This window comes from Phyllosticta citribraziliensis, assembly GCF_038025025.1.
Source record: "Phyllosticta citribraziliensis strain CPC 17464 chromosome Unknown J3D65scaffold_9, whole genome shotgun sequence".
In the NCBI taxonomy this organism is placed as follows: domain Eukaryota; kingdom Fungi; phylum Ascomycota; class Dothideomycetes; order Botryosphaeriales; family Phyllostictaceae; genus Phyllosticta; species Phyllosticta citribraziliensis.
In genome coordinates, this window is record NW_027117346.1 from 859,999 (window position 1) to 882,654 (window position 22,656).

A 22,656-nucleotide genomic window follows, 5' to 3' on the forward strand; every position below is an offset into this window, starting at 1 on the left:
CCCCGTCGTGTAGTGTAGGACGTGCCGACGATGCAGATGGTCACAGAGGTCGGCTTTGATGTCAGTACCGTACCTGGGCAGCGGGCGGGCTCGGCAGCGGAGTTGTACGTGGGTAGGTAGGTAGGTAGGTAGAAGGTAGGTCGCGGTGCGACGAGTCCCTGCATGCAAGGCCAACGGTGTACGATGGGGAGCCGGCAGTTTGTGTGCAGTATAAAGAGTCAGCCTCGTTTGTACAGTACAGCATGTGGATGGGCTCGCGGAAAACAAAAAGCCAAAAGCAGGACCGGGCCAAAATAGCGGCACATGATCATCAGCCCAGGCCAGGCACAGGTCGATGAGGTCAAGGCCTCTATCCCCATGACCCTGGAGCTGCTGAGACCGGAGACGCCGCACAGGCGTGAAACTGAGCTTAAGATTGAGGGTCAAAGTTTCGACGCGGCGGACGACAAGCCAGTGCTCGGCCATGGGAGGGAAGGATTGCGACGGGCGTTGGGGATGGCGAGGGAGGGAGAAACTCAAGTCGTGGTGGTGGTGGTGGTCTTGGTGGTCGTCGTGGTCGGGAACATTTGATGGCAGTGGGGATGGCACCTCTCGTCGTCGTGGTCGTGGTCGTGTCGCACCCTGGCACTGGCCCTGGCCCTGGCTAGCAACAGTGCTCTAGCCCTGGCCCTGGCACCGGCAGCAGCCCGCCGCCCGTCCTCGCACCACAGAAGCTGCAGCTGGAGCCCATCGCATCGACTCTCTCGACAAAGTCTCCTCTCCTGGTGCCTGCAGCTAATACGCCCCCCCCGCCCCGCCTGCACTGGCTGGGTGCCATGCCATGGCAGATCCGCTTTAGCGTCCGTCCCCGTCCCCGTCCCGGGCGAGAGGTGAGGTGAGGTGGGTGGTGTTGACGACGAGGTCCAAAAACTAACGCGCGACATATGCACGCCATGGCGGTGCTGCAGAGGCAGGGGCATGCGCCCTCCACCAGCGTCCATCCATGTCTTTTTTTCAGAGTTCTGTTGCTTTCGTCCCATCTGTCACCGCTTCCTCTTCTTCTCTCTCGCCCTCGACTCGACTCTCTCATTTCCGTCCTCACCTCTCTCTCTCTCTCTCTCTCTCTCTCTCTCTCTCTCCTTCTTCGCTCGCTACAATCCACCGTCACGCCCCATGGCCTGCCCCGACTGCCCAGCTTCACCATCATCCTAATAATCAATGCCGTCGAGCTGTGCCATCCCTCCGCCTGCAGGCATGTAGCTCGTGCTGTTCCAACCGCTCCAGCTACGCTGCTTTGCTCCCACACGCTCGTTTCAGTCTCACTGCTCATTCGTTTGATCCCGTTGCTTCAAAGCGAGCCCGCCGCCCGGCCTCTGGCGCGCGCCTCTGCATCTCTTGTCGGCCTTGTGATCCGCTTGTTACTCATTTAGTCTGCCTGCATCGACCCCCCAGCGTATAGACCTGAGACTTTACATTTCCTCCCTCTCCGTATCACGCTCCAATCCACGCCATGGAACCCTCGAGGGATATACCTTGGGCCGAACATGAAAAGGTACGCCGTCTTGACCCCAACCACTGCCCATTGAGCTGCTGTCCAACCCCCACCAGGTCTACCTCCTCGCCGAAATAATGAAAGCTGCGCCAGTGTCGTCCGAGACCCTTTTTCAGTTCATCAGGAATGCCGGCATCCAGCCCAAGTGGGCCGAGATAGCCCTCCCCCAAGGTATACCACCACTTCCGCGCCGACCTCTTGCGGTCCCGGATCATGTCTCAAAACACCCAAGTCGCAGCGTCGCTGATGCATCCTAAAGGCCGCTCTCTGCGTCAATGCCAAATGGCTTTCCAGGAGCTTTCGGCCCAATACTCGACAACAGATCCCCGCAGTAGCGCCAGCGCAGGCCCCATCCACTATCCGCATCCTCAACACCAACCACCACAGCAGCCTCCGCAACAGCCGTCAGTATACGCAGTTCCCGCAGATGTTTCTCGAAAACGCCCGCTAGCACCCGACATTTCCACCCCCCAAGGCCGCCTCCTCCAGCCCCGCCCGCCAAATACATATCCCTCGGACGTCCTCTCAAGACCAGCCTACGCCATGAGCCCATCAATCGGCGAAGGCAAAAAGCGTCGCGGACGTCCAACCAAGGCCGAGGCGCAGGCCCGAGCCGCCGAAGCGGCAGCTCGCGGCGAACCCTACCCGCCACCAAAAAGCAAACGCTCGAGTCTAGCAACGATGAGCAGTGGCAGTCCCGGAGACAAGCCCAGCAGCGGAAGCCCTGGAACACCCGCCTCTGGAGCCGTAACGGCCGCGCCCAGGTCTGATCAAATGAGCGTCAGCATGGTCATGTCGGCGCCAGCAGGCGAGAGAAGAGGCGCGGGAGAGTTCGAGGCCGAGCCGCTGGGAAGAAAACCTCTGCCAGAACGCACCGAAGCTGCCGGTCCAATGCTACAACCGCTCCAACGAGAAAGATGGGAAGAAGGCCCGTCCACAGAGGCAGGCGCGCAGATGCCAGAGGAGAGAAGAGAAGGATTGATTTCAAGGCCCTCCCCGGCGCGAGGCTCGACGCCTGTCGGGGAGCAAAAAGAGAGCGGCGCTACGAGAGAACCCAGCGAAGAGCCGTCGCGTCGCGCAACACCGCGCTCATTCAAAGACACGGTCGGCATATGACGCGACGATACGGACGAATTACAGTGTATAATGCCTTGCGAGGCCAGAATGATGTTCTACGAACGGCTGCCCAAGATCGAGACGGTCGAACCAGCGCCAATTCAACTCCTCACGGAATCACGGATATGAGAACCACGCAGCGTTACGCGGCAAATGTCTGTTTCTAGCGCTGTCTCCACCAAGGGCGTCGGTGTTTCCAATCGCGTTTCTCGCTTGTCCATGGTACGTTTCATTAACCCCTCTCCCATTTTACAGGCGTCGCAGCCTCCGACTGGCCAAGATTCTCATTCTCAAGTACCGAGAATGCGTGTGATCCAATGGTCTCTGTCGCGCTAGCAGCGGCAGTTGTCTTAATTCGCATCGGTTTCACGCGCTCATATTACTTGTTACGAACTTTTCCATATTCTGTATGTCTATGCAACTCCAGCGCACGGCCTACGAAGCATGCCTCTCTTTGCGGAACAATCTACTCATGACATTTGGGGACATAAAAAGTCTTGCGGGTTGCCCTGTAGAATACCTTTTTCCTTCTTCCGTTCTCCTGTCCACGCCTGCTTTCCTTGGTTTCTCTTCTCATTGTCCTGAAATGCATGTGTGTAGAATGTATGCTTAGCGCGAGCAGCAGCAAACTTTGGATGTAAACTCTTGCCGACTTGACAAGCTTCCCCTGCGTAGATCTCATCCAGATCAGGTATGCATCTTACCCTAAAAGGGCGCGCCAAAAGAAGGTTGGGTGCCGAGAGGACCATATGTCATGGTACTTCATAATGACCACTCGACTGCTACCTATCTAACCCGTCCCGTCCCTCCCGCTTTACATCTCACTTCCGGGGCCCCGGACTGACGACAGATGCTGCGCCAATCTGACTCGAAACCACCACCTCGGGTCTCCTTGGTCGACGACGTTTGTGGCCTGATACCAATGAGCCTTTCCCATCTCGTCTACAGCACCCATGCATGTACAGGTACATGTACGATCGCAACCGCAGCCTCACCAGGGCTCCCCTCTCAAGAGTCCCACGTGTTGACCGAGACAGCAAACCTGAAAGTCTGTTATCCAGATCGCTCCGCGCGCTGAACGATGTGACATGGAGTCTTCCCGGTTCACAGTCTTGCAGCTGTTTCCTCAGGCCTCCACCCGAGCGACCTTACGACCAGTAGCAGACCAAAAGTCCGCGGAAGGTCTGGCTGAAGCGAAGTTTAAACTCGTCCCTGGGGGGCGTCTGTCATTCGTCCAACCGCTCATCAACCACAACAGACGTCATTTGACAGCGGACAAACAAGCATGGCCCCAGCCAAGCACAAAAAGGCTTCGGCCATCTCTGACGTCTCCCCGGAACTCTCAGGTCCCGGCACGCTCCCCCTCTCTTTCTCAGCTGCCAGCGGCCTATCTGAATACGCATAAACACATATACGCCCAACCAACGCCCATGGTCAATGTTAACTCTCAGCGGAATGACGTGCCTTGGATCCAATTGGTCGTGCACCGCATCTGCCCGCCGGCGGCGCTCTATTAACCATTTGAATGTCGCCGAGCATAAACCTTTTTTCCCTTCGACGCCCATCCAGTCCTTCACCCACTCTTCTTTTACGTCGAGTCTTTACGTATGGCACTAACTACTGAAGCCAGCCACAAAGACGACGACGGCCAGACGGTGAGATCCGGTCTTCTTGTCTCCTTCGCCGCTCCGCATGGTTTCCCTCACCAAACAAACCCTCGCCAATGAAAATGAACGCCACGGATGCGAACAAGCTGCGCTGCGGCTTAATAGCTGAAGCCACCGCGCACGCGCCGAATAACCGCGAACTCAACAGACGGACCAAAAAGAAACAAACCTACGTAAATACCCAGACACATACACACGTCCAACGAACGAACGAGCGGAAAAACCTGGCTTCGGACGGGATCTTCCTCCCCCTTGCGCCTCGCTAGGTCACTCCCGTCCGCGTCCCGTCTTTCCCGTTCGGTTCGGGGAGCCTGGGTGCGGTGTCCCATCCCCTCTCATCCCATCCCGACCCCCACACACACACACACACATCCCAACCCCGCGTCCATGCATTCATTCACTGACCTTGATGATTGAGGTCGCGCGGTTTGTTTCCGCACTTCTTAACATTGTTGAGTTTGAGATGACCCTGCTTGCCTGATTGCCTATCTGTCTGCCAATCTGCTGATTTGCGGATACCGTTATCTGCGCTGAGCCACGAGTCCGCGACGATGATGATTATTCCCGTACCGCGCGCGTGCGTGCAAGCAAGCACACTGGTAGGTCCGTTCGTTCGTTTCTTACGTGCGTACGCAAGCTGCTTCCTTGACCCCAGTACCCAGGACCCAGTCGTCGACCAAACGGCTGGTTAGCGGGCAGGCAGGCAGGCAGGCAGGCGTGCTGTAATAATCAGGGCGGGCTTGGCTACAGTATTTATCCATAGGCACGTGTGCGCCAACCCGCATGCGGAGTACATGCACTTTTGTACCATACCGCGTCACGCCGCACTGCGTCCATTTATTACGGTTTTCTTGTCTCGGTCGTTATCATGTGAAGACTGGAGAGGAGAGATGGATGCCGGAATACGGAAATAAGGCTCGCTCTCTCTCTCTTTCTCTCCCTCTCTCCCTGTTTCCTGTAGGGTGCAGCCAGCCTGGTAATTTGAGAGCCCGTTGGCCGGGGTTGGGGGTTGGTCTTAGCAGTTGAAAGTGACTGGGCGGGCTGCCTGGCTTGCCTAATGGGTTTGTGGCTGTGCTGTAGTTATTGGGGAAGTGTGCAAGGGAGATTGATTGAGGATGGATGGATGAATCGATGGGAGCTAAGGCTTGCTGAAGACTAAGGCGAGTGTAGATTGATAGAGTGTCGTGCGGCCTGTCTCTGTGCGTCGTGCGCGAAGGCAGTAAGACTGGTCCTGGACTGCTACGTGGGAAGTATGTAGGGTCAGGCAGAAATCCACACATTTCTCCGACTGACTCCATTTAAGTGACCTCTCTCCAAAGACCCACGGTTGTTGAAGCTTTTCGTTGTATACCCCTCGGCTCTCCCCATCCCCCGCCCACATGCACACGCGTCGGAAAGACTCAGTCATCTCACCCACCCCCCCCCCCCCCCCCCCCCCTCCCCCCCCCGATCCAATTCGCCGTCCTCCACCAGAGAATCAAGAGCAATTTCGACAAATCCACAACCGTACAACGGTCAGCCGCTCAATCGAGCGGTCACTCAGGCTCCGCACGAAAAGAAGCGATCAAACCAAGATCACGAGGGAGACACGAAAATCCAACCAGTCACTCACTGAAACGACAGTAATTACACGGAAAACCTAGATCCTTTAAAAATCCGGTAAGGGTAGACAAGCGCGATGCGTCGAAGTATCAGTCCGTCAGTGTCCGTCAGTAAGTCCCGCGGCGTCTTCTGTGTAGCATAGCGTGGCAAGGTAGGGTACAACATGTAACAAGGCTTTCTTCCTTTCAATCTTCATTCCGCGCCCTTCTCCCACCTCTCCTTCCTTGGCGACGGCGTGTCTGGCTGCTCGCCCGCACGCTCGTCGGGATATCAGACCGCATGCATAGGGCCGTTGGAACACAGAGTGGGCGAAACCTCCTTGGCCAGTGCCGTCTGTCAACCAGCGCGACGGAGAAAGGTTTGGCGTCCAATTGAACCCCTGACACCAAGGGGTACAAGTTTACATCCCGACAATCCCCACTCCGATTCTGTCTTCGGAGCTTGCTCACTCTCAAGCTCTCAAGCTCCTCATTCCTCCTACATGCTCGGGGCGGCATGGCCGCAGTGCCCCCACCGCCGTCGCTTGCAGAGCAACTTCGGAGGACAGACGCTACATGGGCGATTGGCCAATAGAACTCGAGGCAGTGAAAGACGCCAACGACTTCGGTAAAGCCAAGTCGATTGCTCCGCCCCCCGAAGCCGGATGGACTCATTATATGATTAGATGCTACAGACGGCTGGAATATAGCTGCGAAAGACTCGAACCCGACTCCTCGTTTCCAAGTGAATGAGGTCATGATCCGCCCATATTGCGCCAAATGAGAGCAAGCGAGCAGAAAATTTGTTCCCGCCTTCTTTTTGCACAGAGACCTTTTTCAGTCGCGTCATTACTCCAGCTGGTCGTCAGTCATTACATCCGCACCTCGTATCCCTGACAGCTGCTGTTTTACGTCGCCTTCTCCCCCGAGGCACCAAACACTACGAGCGCGCTCTCGCTCTCCGTTAGTGTCCAGAGCAGTTTGTAAAAGCCAAGTGCTCCGGCCACGAGCAGGATGTAGTATGCTACTGTCCATGCCACGTGAGCCTCACCACTGGCGCCACCGCTATTCTTTCCACCGCACTTGTTGCAGCGGTCACCGTCGCACTTGGTGCATCTGCCATTCACCGGGCCATCGAAGCGTTTGCCTTCGCCATCAACGCCGGCGGGGCCAATGGATACGGCTTCGACCGAGGCGGCGACGGGCTCGTCAAAGGGGTCTGTCGGCGGCGCGACGCGGCCCCAGAGGCGCGGCAATCCCATCCAGTTGCAAAAGGAGTGAGCGGCGATGGCGGCGGGGAGAGAAGCCGTGCGCAGAAAGACAAAGGCAGCGAAGAAGCCAAAGAGCGACGTGTAGGTGAATTGGAAGAGGGAGCGGAAAAGAGCGGCCAGGGGTCCCGTGTGCGGATGCGTCAGGCGAAACTCATAGTAGTGGTGGACGTGGGCAATGCCAAAGTAGAGGGGCGTGGTAAAGACGACGGCGCTGGGGGAGACGTGTGCGTAGAGATGGAGCGGGACAAGCAGACTGCGCCAGACGAGCTCTTCGGTCGTGGGACCCTGTCGGAAGGGGTGGTTAGGTCAGGGGTTGCATGTTGGGGCCGGGTCAAAGAATACGTACAGCAACAAAGTTGCGCCACCCGATCCAGCTGCTCAGCGTCTCGTTGACGTGCCTTCCTTTGATCCAATTGCGCCACTCTCCGTCGACTACTCCATACTCGAACAGAGGACCGGCGAAGAGGACGCACAGCAACAGTATGGTTTTGAAAATGTCAGGGACCGAAATTGGCCACCATCCAAGGTAGTGCAGAGCCTCGGGGAGGGTCGCATGGCCGTGGTGGAACAGGACGTAGAGAGTTATGAGGGTGCTAACGATGCACGAGGATGTCACGGCGCGAATACGAGCGCGGATCACCGAAGGAGCATCTCGGTGAAGGGTTTGAGAGGGCCTCGTGGTCTTGGAGAGGTAAAAAGGGACCACGTAGATGACTGTGAAGAGGACCTGGGCGAGGTGTTAGCGGGAGGCGGGAGTGAGGTCGGCGAAACGTACAGACAGCAGCGCAGCAGAGCGCGGGGAGATGGCAGGTGCGGTGGGGACTGGTGAAACGGCCATGTCAGTAAAGACGCGGTATGTATCTGGGATGCAAGGGTACAGGTGGTGGAAGCGGGAGCGGTGGAGAGTCAATTGCAGCCGCACAGCAACAATGGCAGGTCCACAATAGCAAAAAGACACGCACCGGGGGCTTTGTTGATGCGGAGCTTGAGGCGCTGGAGGAAGTTGATGGGCGCCATGGTCAGCTCCGCGGCGGAGAGGAGCAGTGGCTAGGGCGAGGACAGAGACCTGGCTGTGGGCGGAGCTCGAGGTGGGCAGAAGGTCGTGGTGTTGATGATGTTTCCGCTGCATCGTCATGTCATGGCGGGCGGCAGGCGGAGGCGGAGGCAGAGGCGGAGGAGAGGTGGCCCTTGCGTCTGGCCCGCCTCACCTCTCCAACGGAAACCAACCAACCAACAAACCAACTGGACCCAGCACAACATACAGCTACGAGCCGCTAGCACAGCTACCGACCAGCTAGTCGCGTTTGTCGGCTGGCTGTGCATGGCATGGCTGTCGGACACGACTACCGCTTCGATCACGCCCCATGTCCGATCAAGCTCAATCTCGGCGACGATGCATCAAGACCCGCTGCACGTCTGCCACAAAGGCTCCAGCGCTCGCCTGTCGATTCGCTCACGGCGACTCGCTGCAATCTCACCTCCATCCTCTCATCAGTCACTTCACTTCCACTCGACAAAACACCACAGCTTGCCCTCGCTCCCCCTCAACCAAGCCTCGCCTCGCAACCATCAAGCGCCGGCATCTTGCCTGTATCGCGCCCTGGCCAGCGCCCTGCCTGCGCAGAGAGAAAAGCCCCGTCGTCTCGTTGCGCTGGCCGACTGAAGCTGAGGCTCTGCGCCCTCTCTCCTGACGACAAGGCCTATATACAGCCACCAGCACCCGCCGTCAGCCCTTACAACCACCTGAACCTCCTACCGTCGCCGCCTCTCACGCCCCCTAATCGCCGCCCCCCTGGCGTTTGCCTTCTAACCGCCTCCTCTCCTTGAGCATGCGCGCCTAGCCGCCGCCTGTCGCTTTCTCTTCAGACTATCGATTATCTTCCATTCTTTTTACATTTTTTTTTTTTTTTTTGATTTTCTCCAATTTCGTCATCCCACCCAACTACCCCTCCTTCAGCCGCCGCATGCAAGTAATTTTTTAATGTCTCTGCGGCCCGGCCCTGCTCTGCTTCGTTAGCTTCAAGGCCCTGAGAACATGTCCTACCGGCCTGATGCGGATGTCCGTCCGTCTTCTCCTTCATCTCCCCATGACGCACGGTCGACCTCCCCGCGCCAGCCGCCGCGCCAAAATCAACTCAACGCCGCCACGCGCCCGACCATTCGAGTAGTCGAGGACCCGGGCTCTCCCATACAGGACAAACCTCGGCCTCCGCCTGCCGGTACCCCGTCGCATGCACTTTCGCCAGACCCTGCGCAAGGATCCCGCGTCAACGACCGGGACTCTGTGGTTTCAGATGACACTCATTCAACCAATTCCCGGGCTGCCTCGAGCGCTAGTTCTTTTGTCAGGCAAATGGTGTCCAATTACGAAGTTCGTAGCAAAGAAAACCTCGCGCCACTGCCAAGGCAGACCTCTCAATCTAACCGCGCCTCAACTTCGACCCACAACTCGGACGCAGACACGTTGAACACGCTGACATCAGCTTTTTCCCCCACGGCCTCTACCAGATTCTCACAGGGGACGACGCCCCCCACGTCGCCGATACCCTTTTCAGACCGCAAGCACGACAGCTTTGGTAGCCTAGGTGTAGCCCACGACGACACTCGTAACGTTGGTCCGACCATTCGTCCCATAGTTACCTCCACCTCGACCGCTTCAGGATCCCACGCGCCTTCGTTGGAACCCGCCCTAGAGCTGACTGAACGCGGCTCTCAACCCTCTCTCGTGTCTTCGGATTCTTCTGCCCCCACTGTCACCTACCACGATCAAGACCCCGACACTTCGTGGGCGACTAGCTTCACCGAGCACACATCCGCCGAGAGGCCGCCAACCCGCGGTAAGGATTCGGAAAGCCGAAAGAGCTCGTGGGCTAGCCTGAACGTCGCCCCGCATGAGAGAACCCCTTCCCGCGACAACGACCACTCTCCTGAACGACCTCCCACTCGGGGAAGCAATAGCATTCGGAGTGGGCAGACTGGTCAAACAATTCTGAGGAAAAAGTCGTCAGCGCAGCTGAGGAGTCCCGCCAGAAAAGAGTCGGAACAATCCTTGGCACAATCCGACGACTTTGACGATACCGTCATCCACCACAGCCGGCCAGACTCGTCACCGGTCAGTCCCACACATGATTCGAGGCACGAAGACGACGAAGACGATACCGTTATCCACGAGCCCTTTTCTGGTCCAGGGTCCGAGCGCTTCCAGCGGCCATACCGTATGACGACGCACAGCGGATACTACAGATGGAGCCCTCCTCTGTCGACCATTGAGTCGGCGTCCGAACCGCGGACGGGGTCGGTGGCGAGTACGCTTGCTCTAAGCGGGGCGAGCCAATCGCATAGACGGCAGACTTTGGGAAGTTATGGCTCGTCCCAAATGGGCCCTTCCTCAGGGCCATCGAACGGTCTGCCCTCCACACCGAGCGAGCCGTCTGCCGGCCAACGCCCTCAGTTTACTCCAAAGAATGGGGTGCTTCCAGAAGCTCGTCCAGATTCGAGTGAGGGTGCCGATACGGTTCCAGAGCTCAATCAGCACAACTTGCGCCCATCGCGGTCAGGGATGCTGAGCAGGAATTCCAGTGATGGACGACCAGATACTGCACTCTCTGAGCGTAGTTCTTATACAAGTTTGTTTTTGAACAGTTTGCCGTCGTGGGCAAGGTAAGCTTCCCCACTTTGCAAGCTTTGGCCCCGACAAAAGGGCCGCGCGTCATTTAGAAAGGCCCAGAAAAAATAACTAACGGCTATCTTTAGATTTTACTATCGCAACGGTGACCGCACGTCATTTGGCACGGTTAGTGACAGTACATCAAGCTCGGCCTCCCGCCATTCTCGGTCAGGGACGATGCAGAGCGGTGCTAGCCGCTCTCCCACCGAATCCACGTTCCCGGTCAATCCCATTTGGTCTCCGCGACAACGTCCACTCAAGAACCAACGATCCAAAGCTTCTCACCTCCGTAACATTTCGTCGTCGCAAGATTCTGGAATCAACACCATTCCACCAAGATCAAGAGACCGTCACGGGTCTGCCAGCCACCGTAGCATGGACGAAATCAACTCTGGCGCAAGCGGCCGTCCCGAGACTTATGTACCACACCTCCGCAAAGATCGCAGAAGCGCCGCCCTAAGCATATGGACGGTACCGAGCATTGACACGGCTTTCGGCCACCTCTTCACTGGACGCGGCCAAAAATCCAACAAGTTCATTCTCATGTTCTGCCTCGGCTTCGTCATGCCGCTCACTTGGGTGATTGGAGCCTTTCTGCCCATCGGTCCGCGACCTGGCGAAGAATACGACCCTCAATCGCGCGCAGAAAGAGGCAAAGAGCAGGAGGTGACGACAGACGTCGAGGGAGAACTTCAATGGAGCGACCGGGACTTGGAAATGGAAGAGCGCAAATGGCGCAAGGCGTTGTGGTGGCGACGCGTCAACCGCTGCTTTGCGGTGCTGGGCATCGCAGTCATTGCAGCTGTGGTCGCCGTTGCGCTAACAGCGGAACTGTAACGGTCTTGCGTTCCAAAAATTGTTGCATATTTTCTCATTTCCCGCTAGGTGCGACACATGAGTGGTGGCATATACCCTTGGTTTTTTCTCCTTTTTTCATTTTTCCACGTCTCATGTGCCACGTCACGCACCTCCATCTCCCTTTCGTCTTGAGTCTTCTCGTTGCTCTCTGGCGCTTTTTCAGCACCAGTTCATACATCTCTTCGCCATTTTTTCCTTGTGGTTTTCCGAGTGCCAACTTCCGGCCACCAACAGCTCCACGCTTCCTCATTTCCTTGACTCAGTTTATGCTTCTCCATGCTTTGGTCTCTCTGCGCACAGATTCTGCAAGAGGAGTCTTGCAATTTGCCATTCTTGCTTGGAGTTTGTTCTTCCGTTGGGTTTGTTTCACTGCTCTGCATTTAAATCCGGCATTTGGCAGTCGGACCTAAGGCTCCGTGATGCCCTTGTGCACACATGCTGCCTACCGACTCGTTTGCACTGCTCTGTGCTATGTCATTTGTACTCTTGTACTGTTGTAGATCGGCATGGGCGCGTTTTGGCTTGCTGCAGTGCTTGCTGGCTGATACCCACGGCTCTTGTTACATGTTTGTCTGCATAGTAGACGGTTGTTTATTTCTTTGGTCGCAACTTTGTCAGATTCTGGGTTCGACAGTGCGACGCATCAGTGGTGGATGCCTGAGAGGGCAAAGTTTGACCGTTGAATCTTGGCTCATAGTGCGGGGGTGGAGGTGGGGTGTGCTGGCTGTTGCAGGGTGAGAGCCTGAAATCTACAACCGGGGCAGCTGGTGGTCACTGGCAGGCAGGGAATAATCGAATTGCAAGTGGTTGATGCTGATTACACATCTGGATTACTAAATTCATGTGATGAGCGCAAGACTACATATGAGGGTCATAGTGAGGGCGTCAGAAACCCAAGGCTGCTCTGTTCAGGGGGCATTGGCTGCAAGTCTGTGCGCCCTTGACCCCCCTATCGCCGCTCTACATCTTTCGTCTCGCGAAGGAGGCATCGAATTCCCATCTAATCGCGAGGGGCACCATTGCACGCACCTCGATCTAGTCTAAACAACGCATTGGCTTGCTATTTCTCGATTATCTAAATCTTTTGCTTTATCGATTCTTCAGTTCGACGCCTTTTAGGCCGTTCATCCTGCCTTGCGACATTTTCCTTGACCAAACCAATCGACTCTTCCCACCAGCCTCTTCTTTACATCACTAGTCCTGTAGTCCCACGGCACTCGTGCAATCCCAGCCTGACGCACGCAACCCCAAAACCCTGACGTCGATCTAGGCAACTTTCCGCCTCGCGTCCTCGAAACCAAGCATCTCCAGACCCTGCCATGGGCGCTTGTTCCGTCTCGGAGCGTTTACCCGCGCCGTTGGTGTCTGACCTCTTTGTCCCGTGTCTCATCCAGCCAGCAACAGCTTTCTGTTTCTCGCTCTGTTGGTGGGCGCGAGCGAGGGTCAAAGACACGTCTCCATGACTTCTGCCCAAGCATTGAGACAATGACATAGGATGTATGGATGGATGGATGGGCGACGGACGGGCCGCGCCGCTTTGTTTGTGCCCTGCATGCGTGTCTACCTTGTCCGTCGCCTTCTGCCGGCTGGGTTGCTGGCCAGCCGTTAATCCAATCATTCACTTCACTGCCGGCTGGAGAGAAGGCAAGGCAAAAATCGCGGGTAAGACAGACACACTCGTTGCTAGGTTGGCTTGGCTATCTTGTTTTACTACTACCACCTAACGTCACGTCGCTCTCCTCTCCTTCTCTGATCAGTTTTACGTCTTTCTTTGTCCGCCTGTCACTCATCTCCCCCAAATCTCTCACCAACAAAGCCAAAGCCAAGACCACCCAAGACGCACTGTGTTGCATCAATGAGGCCGTCTGGCCAGCTTTTCTAGACCGTCGTCTCTTCCAGACCACTCTTGACGCACACTGTCATGTCAAGTCACGTCGAGCCGAGCCGCGCCGCGCCAAGGGGACCGTGTCCAGACCCTGGTGGCTCGCTCGCTCTCGTCTGTTTTGAGCGCACGCGAGGGTCTTGTTGATCTAGACCCTGTGTATCTACCTGTCCGTGGGCCTGGCCATTGATCGAGTCGACTGAGACAGATGGACGACGAATGACCAGACAGGCAAGTGGGATATTGGCGAAAGAGGGGGGAAAGGCGATGTTGGTCAGACTGTGCGCGCGCGCCGCTGAGGCGCTGGATTACGGTCTTCTTGGGGAAGTGTTGGTGGTAATGGTCTTCTCCGTTCCCATCTGTCCAGAGTTGAATAGCTTCTTCTTATAACGTAATATGCAGGTGGAGCTTTGCCGCAGATCAACTCACCATGGAAGCTCTTTCCTAGCTCCCATACAGCGAGAGACAGGAGCAACACGACACTATGGCACCTGATCAGACAACAATGGGCGGTGCGACATGAGCGGCATGGAGCGGCCTGGACAGCTTACCATTTCCTTCGTCTCTCTCTCTATCTTTCTCGCGGGACGAGCCAGGCAACAGCAATGGCGGTCGACGACAAAGCCCCAAGACAGTGAGCCAGCCAGCCAGCCCGGCCTATCTGCCTGCCTGCGTGCATGCAGAAGCAAGTGGACGACGCAAGCAAGCAAGCAGCCACCCGCGAATCTTCAAGCAAGGGCGCCGACAGCAACAGACGGAAGCAGCCGTCCGTCCATCTGTCTGCTCGTTTGTCTGTCTGTCTGCCTGTCTGCCTGTCTGCCTGCCTGTGGATGTATCCGCTCACACCCGGCGCGCGGCTTGCTGCCGAGGAAAGGACGGCCATGCACTCCTCATTCACGGCGGTGGTGGCGCATTCTTGTCGAAGCTGTATTGCAGGATCGTGACTTTTTTTCTGCCTTGCCTGCCCGCTTGCTTGCCTGCCTGCGGCACCCACCATCCACCGCTTACGTAGGCCCGGCGTGGCAAACCTTCCGATTCGAGAATTATTTCCCGACTGCGGCGGTAAGTGATATACCCAAGCCAGCACCTCGAGCGGGGCGGGCTAGTCTGGGCAATGAAGGGCGTGACGTGATGTTTGAAGTAAGGGAGTGGCGGAGGTGTGGGGTCGGGTGCGTGTGTAGGTGGGTGGGGAGCATGGAAGCCTGGGTGCTTGGGCACGAGCACGAGCTCTTTCTCTCTCTCGTTTCTGCGCCTGTTTGTCTGGTTTGCCTCGTGCGTGACTGTTTGACTGGTGTCAGTGGGGAAGAAGATGCATCGTTTTTCTGTTTGGTTGTTTGCATCATTGTTGTTGTCGTCATCGTTTGCCGGAAATATCGTGAAACTTGTAGCTGTTGATTCCGAAGGTAGAAATTAGTATGGGTCGGAGAGTGCAGATTTCTGTTCGATCGAGTTCAATTGTCTGTTGGAGGAGAGCTTGCACTGCGTGTGAGAGATGCCCCTTGCGCCGCAACCACAGAAGAACTTCGACAACAGCCAACAACTACTCTTACTTTTGGAAGGGACATCAGCAAAAGCTTCAAGACTGCTCGCCATACTCCCCACTGGAACAGCCAGATATGTCGTCATGACGGCGTGTCCAAAGTTGAGCACCACAAAACACTGACGTCGAAACAGACCTGTCATCCCCGCATTCGACAAAGTCCCACCAGCAACAAAATGGTCCCAGCCATCGACTCAAAGATTGGCGCTGCACTTGCAACCACGATGACCAAGGGCGCAGGATCGGAAAAGACGGCACGCCCCGAGCGAGCGGAACCAACACCACCACCATCACTGCTCGTACAAGCAAAGGCCAGCAGAGCCAGGCAAGGAGAAGGAGGCTGAGCAATTGGTGCTGCCACATCTAAACGACGACGACGGACAGTATACAAGACATTTCACGCCAGCAAATTGTAGGACAAGGAGTATCGAGGACCCGAAAGCCAAACATAGAGATACGTATCTGATGGTCGCTCTCGAGCTACAGTACAAACACACAGTGGTGGCGAGAAAAGGACGCGCGTCTAAAAAATGCAGGACACAGAGCCGAAGCAAAAGCAGCAAGCAGATACAGATAGTTGATGAGGCAAGCAAAAGACGAAGGAAGCCAGAACGCAGAGCCAGAAACAAAAGAACCAAGAAAACGACCGTGGCGCCAATCCATGCAAATGCATGCCTTGCGGCTTGTTGTTTGTTTCCCCCGATCCGGATCAAAAAACTCCAAGCCAGAACCCGACAAGACAGAAGCTGCCGCCGCTGCGAAAGGAGGCGAGCGAGTGGTATACCGCAGCAACGGCAGCAACAGGCAATGAACAGACCAAAGACTCCCCCAGAAGACACTTCCCCCAGCCCGACCAACGACTCCTGAAACAGTGACTTGACAGACGGCGAGAAAGGAGGCAGGGTAAAAGCAAGAAGACTGTAACGCACAACCAAGCAACGCAAGTCAAAGCAGACTTTCCATCGACAGTGCAATTTACCCTCTTATCCCCGACATCTCATCTCCCCGTGCGGGCCAGGCCGACCTACTTGCCCTGCCTGAACTGGCCCCAGAGGTTGTGCATGCGCTGCTGCTGCATGGGGGTAAAGTCCTCATAGCACGAGTCGATCGAGTAGTCCATGTAATTGTGAATGGGGTCGACGCCGGACAGGCCAGGGCACGAGTTCTTCGCGGGCGAGGTAGGGCAGCCGTCGGTGCTCTCGGCCTCGGCGCGAGTGTCGTCGATGAGGTCGCCGTCGCCGTCGCACGAGTTGCCCTCGAACGTGTGCAGCAGGCCCATCCAGTGGCCCGTCTCGTGAACCGCCGTCATGCCCTGGTTGAAGCCCAGCTGGCTGCCGCCGGGCATCGTGCCCGCGTTGACGCTGCACCCGTCCGTGTTGTAGTCCGACGCCGACCCGCCCCCAATGGCCGACGGCATGGTGCAGGTGCCCAGGATCCCGCCCCCCAGGTCCGAGTGGAAGTAGATGTTGAGGCTGGCGTAGCCGCCCTTGCGAAGCGCCTTCTTCATGTCCTTGATGTCCTGGCTGTCCGACTTGGCCGATGCCCACGCGTCGTTCTTGGTCAGCTCCGACCCCTTGAGGTTGAAGCTGATGCCGTGCGAGTTGTACGCCTTGTTCAGGGTCGTCGCTTGGTCGTTGGCCATCTGCTGCCAGTTGGAGAACTGCCCTGCCTTGGCGTTTGTCGTCACGACGTGGAAGTACGTGTCGATGGCAATGTCGCCGCTGTCACGCGCCAGCATGGCGGCACGAGCGGCCGCTGACCCGCCCTTTGCCGTCTGCGCGCTGTGGTGGTCCTTGATGGCCGCCATCAGCTCTTCTTTGGCGTGTCCTTGCTGGGAGCCGCAGTCAAAGTGCGAAAGCTCTGCGTGCCCCGTGCCGTTCCCGGCAAAGGCAAGGCCGCCCAGAGAGGCGAGGAGGAGGATGAACTTGTGCATGCTGGCTCTTGAGGGGCAGTCTTTTGGTTTTGATTGGAAATGACAGATGAGGGAGTTGTGGGATCGGAGGAAATCTGCACTGCTGAATGTGCTGATGATGGACACTTGAGAGCCCCCATCTCCCACTATATATCCTCCTCATGGCGATGGTCTGGATTCCATGCGATATGGTGGACGTCTAGACGTGCACGATGGATGCCTCTCTAGAACGTCCTCGTGGCAATTCTGGAGCTTGACCATTCTGGACGAAAACGGCTTGTTTCCAGGGTATCACTGTACGACAAAGCAGCCCTACACGCAGACCCAACGTCTGGCTCGGCAGGTGAGACCTGGGACTAGTGAGCTTGTGCCTAGAATTTCGATACACGCGGCAAGGAGAGGGCCCAGAAGGAATTTATGCATCATCATTGTGAAACTCGAAAACATCTAGAAGGGAGCAGTCAAAAGCACCTATGCCATCCTTATACAATGTCCCAGGACCGTCAACGCCAGGCGTGCAATAAGTCAAAGAATATCCAAAGAAACGTTATCTTGCAATTTTTCCCATCAAGCCTCGCCCGGTCTCAAGCTTCGGCCGGTGGCGTGGGCCGAGCTGGGGTTGTCGTTATTCCAGGTCAAGTAAGTGTGGTCGCCGAGTTTTCTAGACTCATGTCAGTCGAACGATCGCCGTGGCTTTGTCTGCCGCAGCCGGTACTTGCCTTGGCTTGATCAGGTGGGTAGCCGTGAAGAGGGTGCCCAGAAGTATGCAAAGTCCACCGACCACGACATAGGCGATTCCGAGGAACGGGTTCTTGCCGCCCATCACCGTCCTGGTCGAAATAAGTATGGACTTGGTACCACCATACTCTGTAACGTCGAAGTCTGCGTGCGTCAGCAGGCCCGCCATCTCTGACAACGCCACCCTCACTTACTATCATAAATGTCCATCTGGTACCGTCCAACCCTCATGGTAGCCGTATCATTCCGCAGCGCAAGCTTGCTAAATGCCGGCAATCCGGCTGTCCTCATCCAAACCTGGAAAGACTCGTCTTCGTTGAGGTTTGGGATTGGGTTGTCGTCAGTGTACCCGTCCGGATACCGCTTCCGCCAGTTCGGAGGAGGCGAAACCTGATCATTCGTGTAGGGCGCCTTCTTGTACAATTCCTTGTCGCTTGCCCAAGCGATGCCCTTGTTGGTCATGTTGTAAAACCTCTCGTCGCCGGTTCCCACGGTGATGAGCTCGAGCGGAGTCTTGAAGGTGTCGTTGAACAGTGAGTTTGCAATCAAGCCGCACGGGTAGTAAGCCTTTCCATTTTCATCCAGCTTCAAAGGATCGCAGTCACTGCCGGAGATTGAGCTGTTGCTGCGAAACGTGCCTTGGAGTTGCGTGGCATCTTCCGACTTGACGTAGCGGCGGTGGTTCTGGTAAAAGTCGGTAAGGCGGTAGTACATGAGGACTGGCGGGCCAATGTCGTTTTCAATGTCGAATTGGAGCGAGCAAACCGAGGTGTTGACCGAGACCGAACTCGAGTAGTTGACCATGACTGTGCTGTGAGCCCATTTCGGCCGGCCTCCGGTAACTTGGCGAGACTTGAAGTGGCTGTTGACCCTGTCAGAAGGCACATCGACAAAGTCGCTAGCCTCGGGCGGGTAGCGAAGGTTGGTCGAGTTCTTGGCTTTGGCTGCACAGTCTGAATAGTCAATCGCAATCTGCTCAACCTGCACAGAATCAATACACATTCGGCGGGTTTGGCTTTGTCCAATGCCCGGGCCACGGGCTTAGCAGTAGGGCGACGCACCTGGGCACTCGCCCATATCAGCAGTCCACCGATGGGAGCAAAGATGATTCCGACAACAAAGAAGAGCGGCAGGACGGTCTTGGGTGTGAGGATGGGTCTGCGAAAGGCTGCTGTCAGCAAGTGCAATTCGGGAGCGGCGGCAGCATGCGGGATGGACGACGTACTGCCAGGCCTTGAGGCGCTGCTGGCGAAAGGCGGTGTCTTAATCACAGCAAAGAACCATCAGCACATGAGCATTTTCCGAGGGTTGGCGTGTGGCAGTTGCGTACTCGCAGGTCTCCTGCTCTTTGTCTTCTTTCCATCATCCGAGTGCGGTTCCTGGCTACTGATCGAGTCCGTGTGCTGGACGTTCGTTTGCGACATCATGGGCGGCGGGGCAGCGCGGGCGACAGTGGGCGCATCCGGCAGCGATGGGAGAGAGGAGGGACCGCAGATCCGAGGCGCGCGGTGGAGTTGAGATGCGGTGCTTGCGTGGAGTACGGAGTCGGAGGCGCGTTGGATGGAGGCCGCCCGCTTCGCTCTAGCTATTTTGGGATGTCCGCAGCCCTGAAGTGGCTGCCTGCGTGGCGCAGGCTCTCTGGCCTCGGGCTGTCTGCCGGGGCCCGACTAATCCGCAACTCAACTCCATCGATTCATCATCAACGACATCCGGACGAGTACCGGCGCAGACAACGGAACTCAGGTCGCTCCCGGTCAACTCCATCGACCACGTGAGTGACGGGTCCCTTTCGTCATTGCCAAGCGCCTTCCCGTCCGTCCCGGTGACTTGACAATTGAAGCTCTGCTCTGCCCCATTCCAGCCCTCCAGTTATTCTTAGCCGTTGTGACTCTGACGTGTCAGCAGGAATCCGGACAAGTAAACAGGATCCGGGCCAAGAGTACGCGTCTCCAATTGACTTTCAGCATCCAGATGCTACGCCCAACAGCCTTTCTTTCTGCGCCCGATCTGAGACGGGCGTGCCGTCGACAGGGCGGGGTTATGACTGACCGCTGCAGCGTTTGAAGTCCAGACTCAACTGCACGTCTCCACCAAAGGAGCAAGCTGGCCATTGTACCTGTCTACAAGCATCGATTGCTCCCCTGCTGATTCAATCGTGCTGCGAGCCCCCAACTGGTCACTTTGCCGTCGATGCGCCGCCGTCAATCGGAAAAAGAGTTTGATCATCTTACCATTTTCGTTTCATCACAGCGCTTGCACCATGGCGCATCATTTCATCCATGCTGTGTCTCCTTTATTCGTTGCCTATCTCGTCTAATCTCGCAGCAAAGCCTCGCCATTCCAAGCAAGTTTCCTCCAAATCATGGCCATTCTCGATGGCTCCAGGTATTCTCGCTCCAAATCACCCAGGTGTATCATTTCCTTGCCTCCAGTCAAAACAAAGCAGCACAGCAAGTACAAGTCATTCAATCACATTCCCAGTCACTCGATTCCTCCACCACTCACAGCCCGGCTTCTCCTCGACACCCTGCTGCTCTTCTTCTTCTTGCTCTCCTGGGCCCAGCCCTTCCCACTCGGTCCATGAAACAAGACCATGTGCACAGGCGGCCACCCACAGCAGAAGCGGCTCTTTTCAGGCTTGCGGCGGCCGCAGCTTGCGCACTGCAGCACCAAGCTCCGACTGCCGCTGACCGGCGAGCAAGACCTAGACTCGAGCCCTTTGCGCGTCAAGACGGCCGCGCTCTCGCTGCGGCGCCGCTCCAGCGCTGCCATCATGAGGGCTGCCGCAGCTGGCGGGGTCCGCGGCGGCGTGTCTGGGTTCATGTAGTCGCGGCCGCGCGAGCTGGATGCCGGCGAGCACGGCGCCGCCATGGCCGACGCACGACGCGTGGCGTGGGCATACGGCGAGGGCGAGCGCATGTATGAAGAGGACGAGGCAGACGTGGGTGGCAAGGGGCGGAAGTACGACGAGTGGTTAGGAAAGGGGGTCAGAGGAGACGGGGTGTAGGGACGTCGTGACCCAACTCCTCCACTTCCCGGTAGGTGCAGATGCATCGGGCCAGGCGTGTTGGGAGCGGTGCCAGGGCTCTCAGGGGCCGGCGTGTTCTCTTCGTCGTATGAGGGCAGGCGGGCTAACAAAGGGCAAAAGCTACCCCACGACGACGACAGTGTGGGCGCGGCGGGTGCGCTGGCTCGCCTGTGCACGCCGCCTCCAGCAGCGCTGTCTCCAGGAGTCGTTGTCGAGAAGCCCTTGCCAGCCGTGACGGTAGACGAGGAGCTAGAAGAAGAGTCGGTGGCTGAGGATGACACCGTGGTGGTCGACGACGAAGACCCAGACGACGATGAAGACGACGACGATGTTGAGAAGGACGATGAGAAGGTCAACGTGGCGTACGATGGGCGGCCGTGGTTGCTGGACGCCACGACGTCGCGGTAGTCGAGCTGCTGCTGCTCCTCTTCACTGGCGATGCGGCGAAGCCCAACAACCTCGCCGCCGCCGCCATTTTCGCCTGTCTTGCCATGATCCGTTGTCCGTCGTGGCGAAGCAAAAATGTCCCGCGCCTCGCCTTCTGCCTCATCCTCTTCGTTCGCCTCCACTCCCTGCTCTTCCTCCTTCGCCGCCTCACTTCCCTCGCATAGCCGCTGTGTCTGCAGCAGCGCCGGCGCAGTCACCAGATGTCGATGCTGTTGGGGCCGCAGTGGCTGCGGCGGCACTCGACAGTCGGGCAGAGGCGCCGCCTCCTCGCCGCCGTCGTCCAACCGCGCATGTGGGCAAATAGACGACGGGCACCGCGTCCGCTGCTGTTGCTGCTGTGCAAAGCGGTACGTGCTGGAGTGATAAGAACCAAAACGGCGGTGGTGGTGTTGGGGAGAAGCAGCGGGCGGAGCAGTAGGAGCGGGAGCAATTGTCGAAGGATTGTTATCCCACGCCAACGCCGGCGCCGACGGCGTGACGGACATGGAGCGCAGCGCGGCGTCGAGCGTGGTGAAGGAGCTGAAGGACGTCGTTCGGCTCTGTCGGCGCGACGACTGTTGCTGTTGCTGTTCTTGGCCCGCTGTCGTCTTCGACGGCACTTCCGAGCCTGGCAGTGCTGGAGCCATGTTGCGTGCGTGGGTGCGAGCGTGCGTGTGAATGTAGCAAGGTATCGAGTCCCGTACGTAGTAGGTATGTAGGTAGGTACCAGACAGACGTCCGTAGCTAGCAAGCAAACGAAGAAGACAGCAAGGCCCTCCAGTCTTTCTTATTTCCCTTCTTCTTTCATAAATCCTCTTTCATCCGGAGCCCCCTCCTCTCTCCAAGCTTATGTACATATCAAACCTACCCCACGATCACCGATGCCGCAGTGTTCACTCCGGAAAGAGGTCGCGATCGGACTCAGATTCCACCCGACGCAGCAGGCGCGTTCTTTGTTGACAGAGTAGAGACACTATTTCCGACCAGTGGCGAGTGGCCGTGGCCCGGCACATGCCTCTGGCAGAAAAGGCATCGCGATGCGGCTCCCGCATGACACTTGCATCGAAGATGGCCCATGGCATTCTCGCGCACGCGAGTGCCAATGCGACCGTAATGTGTCTATCACGACGGTCGATTGAGCGATATGGGTCAAAAAGGGCATCCAGCAGGCACGCGAGAGCCAATGCAGCCATGACATGTCTACGGCAAAGGTCGATGTGGGCGATGTGGACGGTTTGGCACAATTAAGCTTGTTCGAGCACTGCAAGAGAATAAAACCCGGTAGATAAGTCTATCTGGTGCCTGCGCTTGTCGCAGCATGCACTAAAGTCTCGCGCAAACTCTCAAACTGGCCCCTGTCTGTCCAAAGGGGCGACTCAAACGAGATCAAAAAGCCGGAATGAGTATGGATAAGTCGTGAACTTGCCGAAGATAATATCT

At 57.1% G+C, this 22,656-nt stretch overlaps 10 protein-coding genes across 10 annotated transcripts; 3 read left to right on the top strand and 7 right to left on the bottom strand.

Moving 5' to 3' along the window:
• Positions 1 to 489: 489 nt before the first annotated feature.
• J3D65DRAFT_632134 (uncharacterized protein) lies at positions 490 to 1,777 on the bottom strand. Its single transcript, XM_066800984.1, has 2 exons — positions 1,588 to 1,777; positions 490 to 1,531 (listed from the first exon to the last, which is right to left on the bottom strand). The coding sequence occupies exon 2, from the start codon at positions 1,307 to 1,309 to the stop codon at positions 644 to 646; it is 666 nt and encodes a 221-aa protein (XP_066653051.1). The 5' UTR covers positions 1,310 to 1,531; positions 1,588 to 1,777; the 3' UTR covers positions 490 to 643.
• On the top strand, positions 1,400 to 2,852 carry J3D65DRAFT_467348 (uncharacterized protein). The gene is made up of 3 exons (XM_066796483.1): positions 1,400 to 1,531; positions 1,588 to 1,702; positions 1,791 to 2,852. Exons 1-3 carry the CDS (start codon positions 1,490 to 1,492, stop codon positions 2,645 to 2,647), a joined length of 1,014 nt encoding a protein of 337 aa, XP_066653052.1. The 5' UTR covers positions 1,400 to 1,489; the 3' UTR covers positions 2,648 to 2,852.
• Positions 2,853 to 6,802: 3,950 nt separating this feature from the next.
• J3D65DRAFT_647058 (CaaX prenyl proteinase Rce1) lies at positions 6,803 to 8,003 on the bottom strand (the record flags this gene model as incomplete). The annotated part of the gene is made up of 3 exons (XM_066802318.1): positions 6,803 to 7,450; positions 7,512 to 7,892; positions 7,941 to 8,003. 3 exons carry the CDS (start codon positions 8,001 to 8,003, stop codon positions 6,803 to 6,805), a joined length of 1,092 nt encoding a protein of 363 aa, XP_066653053.1.
• Positions 7,968 to 9,014, top strand: J3D65DRAFT_467384 (uncharacterized protein). Its single transcript, XM_066796484.1, has one exon. The coding sequence runs from the start codon at positions 8,277 to 8,279 to the stop codon at positions 8,826 to 8,828; it is 552 nt and encodes a 183-aa protein (XP_066653054.1). The 5' UTR covers positions 7,968 to 8,276; the 3' UTR covers positions 8,829 to 9,014.
• J3D65DRAFT_467385 (uncharacterized protein) lies at positions 9,015 to 11,897 on the top strand. Its single transcript, XM_066796485.1, has 2 exons — positions 9,015 to 10,825; positions 10,919 to 11,897. The coding sequence occupies exons 1-2, from the start codon at positions 9,201 to 9,203 to the stop codon at positions 11,667 to 11,669; spliced, it is 2,376 nt and encodes a 791-aa protein (XP_066653055.1). The 5' UTR covers positions 9,015 to 9,200; the 3' UTR covers positions 11,670 to 11,897.
• Positions 11,898 to 14,876: 2,979 nt separating this feature from the next.
• J3D65DRAFT_632143 (uncharacterized protein) lies at positions 14,877 to 15,648 on the bottom strand. Its single transcript, XM_066800985.1, has one exon. The coding sequence runs from the start codon at positions 15,473 to 15,475 to the stop codon at positions 15,149 to 15,151; it is 327 nt and encodes a 108-aa protein (XP_066653056.1). The 5' UTR covers positions 15,476 to 15,648; the 3' UTR covers positions 14,877 to 15,148.
• Positions 15,649 to 16,136: 488 nt separating this feature from the next.
• Positions 16,137 to 16,850, bottom strand: J3D65DRAFT_556504 (uncharacterized protein; the record flags this gene model as incomplete). Its single annotated transcript, XM_066797267.1, has 1 exon — positions 16,137 to 16,850. One exon carries the CDS (start codon positions 16,848 to 16,850, stop codon positions 16,137 to 16,139), a length of 714 nt encoding a protein of 237 aa, XP_066653057.1.
• A 578-nt stretch (positions 16,851 to 17,428) lies between these two features.
• Positions 17,429 to 18,821, bottom strand: J3D65DRAFT_632145 (CDC50/LEM3 family). Its single transcript, XM_066800986.1, has 3 exons — positions 17,957 to 18,821; positions 17,744 to 17,906; positions 17,429 to 17,685 (listed from the first exon to the last, which is right to left on the bottom strand). The coding sequence occupies exons 1-3, from the start codon at positions 18,762 to 18,764 to the stop codon at positions 17,592 to 17,594; spliced, it is 1,065 nt and encodes a 354-aa protein (XP_066653058.1). The 5' UTR covers positions 18,765 to 18,821; the 3' UTR covers positions 17,429 to 17,591.
• Positions 18,822 to 20,050: 1,229 nt separating this feature from the next.
• J3D65DRAFT_632156 (uncharacterized protein) lies at positions 20,051 to 21,910 on the bottom strand. The gene has a single exon (XM_066800987.1). It carries the CDS (start codon positions 21,861 to 21,863, stop codon positions 20,244 to 20,246), a length of 1,620 nt encoding a protein of 539 aa, XP_066653059.1. The 5' UTR covers positions 21,864 to 21,910; the 3' UTR covers positions 20,051 to 20,243.
• Positions 21,911 to 22,118: 208 nt separating this feature from the next.
• On the bottom strand, positions 22,119 to 22,430 carry J3D65DRAFT_632158 (uncharacterized protein). Its single transcript, XM_066800988.1, has one exon. The coding sequence runs from the start codon at positions 22,412 to 22,414 to the stop codon at positions 22,190 to 22,192; it is 225 nt and encodes a 74-aa protein (XP_066653060.1). The 5' UTR covers positions 22,415 to 22,430; the 3' UTR covers positions 22,119 to 22,189.
• Positions 22,431 to 22,656: the final 226 nt, after the last annotated feature.

Excerpts from the sequence above, each read along its gene's own strand:
- J3D65DRAFT_632143 (XM_066800985.1), bottom strand. The coding sequence starts at position 15,475 with ATGTGGCAGCACCAATTGCTCAGCCTCCTTCTCCTTGCCTGGCTCTGC.
- J3D65DRAFT_632145 (XM_066800986.1), bottom strand. The coding sequence starts at position 18,764 with ATGTGTATTGATTCTGTGCAGGTTGAGCAGATTGCGATTGACTATTCA. Across the intron at positions 17,907-17,956 it reads CCAGATGGACATTTATGATA|ACTTCGACGTTACAGAGTAT; the intron begins GTAAGTGAGGGT and ends TGACGCACGCAG. Across the intron at positions 17,686-17,743 it reads ACCCACCTGATCAAGCCAAG|AAAACTCGGCGACCACACTT; the intron begins GCAAGTACCGGC and ends ACATGAGTCTAG.
- J3D65DRAFT_632156 (XM_066800987.1), bottom strand. The coding sequence starts at position 21,863 with ATGGCTCCAGCACTGCCAGGCTCGGAAGTGCCGTCGAAGACGACAGCG.
- J3D65DRAFT_632158 (XM_066800988.1), bottom strand. The coding sequence starts at position 22,414 with ATGTCATGGCTGCATTGGCTCTCGCGTGCCTGCTGGATGCCCTTTTTG.
- J3D65DRAFT_467385 (XM_066796485.1), top strand. The coding sequence starts at position 9,201 with ATGTCCTACCGGCCTGATGCGGATGTCCGTCCGTCTTCTCCTTCATCT. Across the intron at positions 10,826-10,918 it reads AGTTTGCCGTCGTGGGCAAG|ATTTTACTATCGCAACGGTG; the intron begins GTAAGCTTCCCC and ends GGCTATCTTTAG.
- J3D65DRAFT_467348 (XM_066796483.1), top strand. The coding sequence starts at position 1,490 with ATGGAACCCTCGAGGGATATACCTTGGGCCGAACATGAAAAG. Across the intron at positions 1,532-1,587 it reads CTTGGGCCGAACATGAAAAG|GTCTACCTCCTCGCCGAAAT; the intron begins GTACGCCGTCTT and ends AACCCCCACCAG. Across the intron at positions 1,703-1,790 it reads CGAGATAGCCCTCCCCCAAG|GCCGCTCTCTGCGTCAATGC; the intron begins GTATACCACCAC and ends TGCATCCTAAAG.
- J3D65DRAFT_632134 (XM_066800984.1), bottom strand. The coding sequence starts at position 1,309 with ATGAGCAGTGAGACTGAAACGAGCGTGTGGGAGCAAAGCAGCGTAGCT.
- J3D65DRAFT_467384 (XM_066796484.1), top strand. The coding sequence starts at position 8,277 with ATGATGTTTCCGCTGCATCGTCATGTCATGGCGGGCGGCAGGCGGAGG.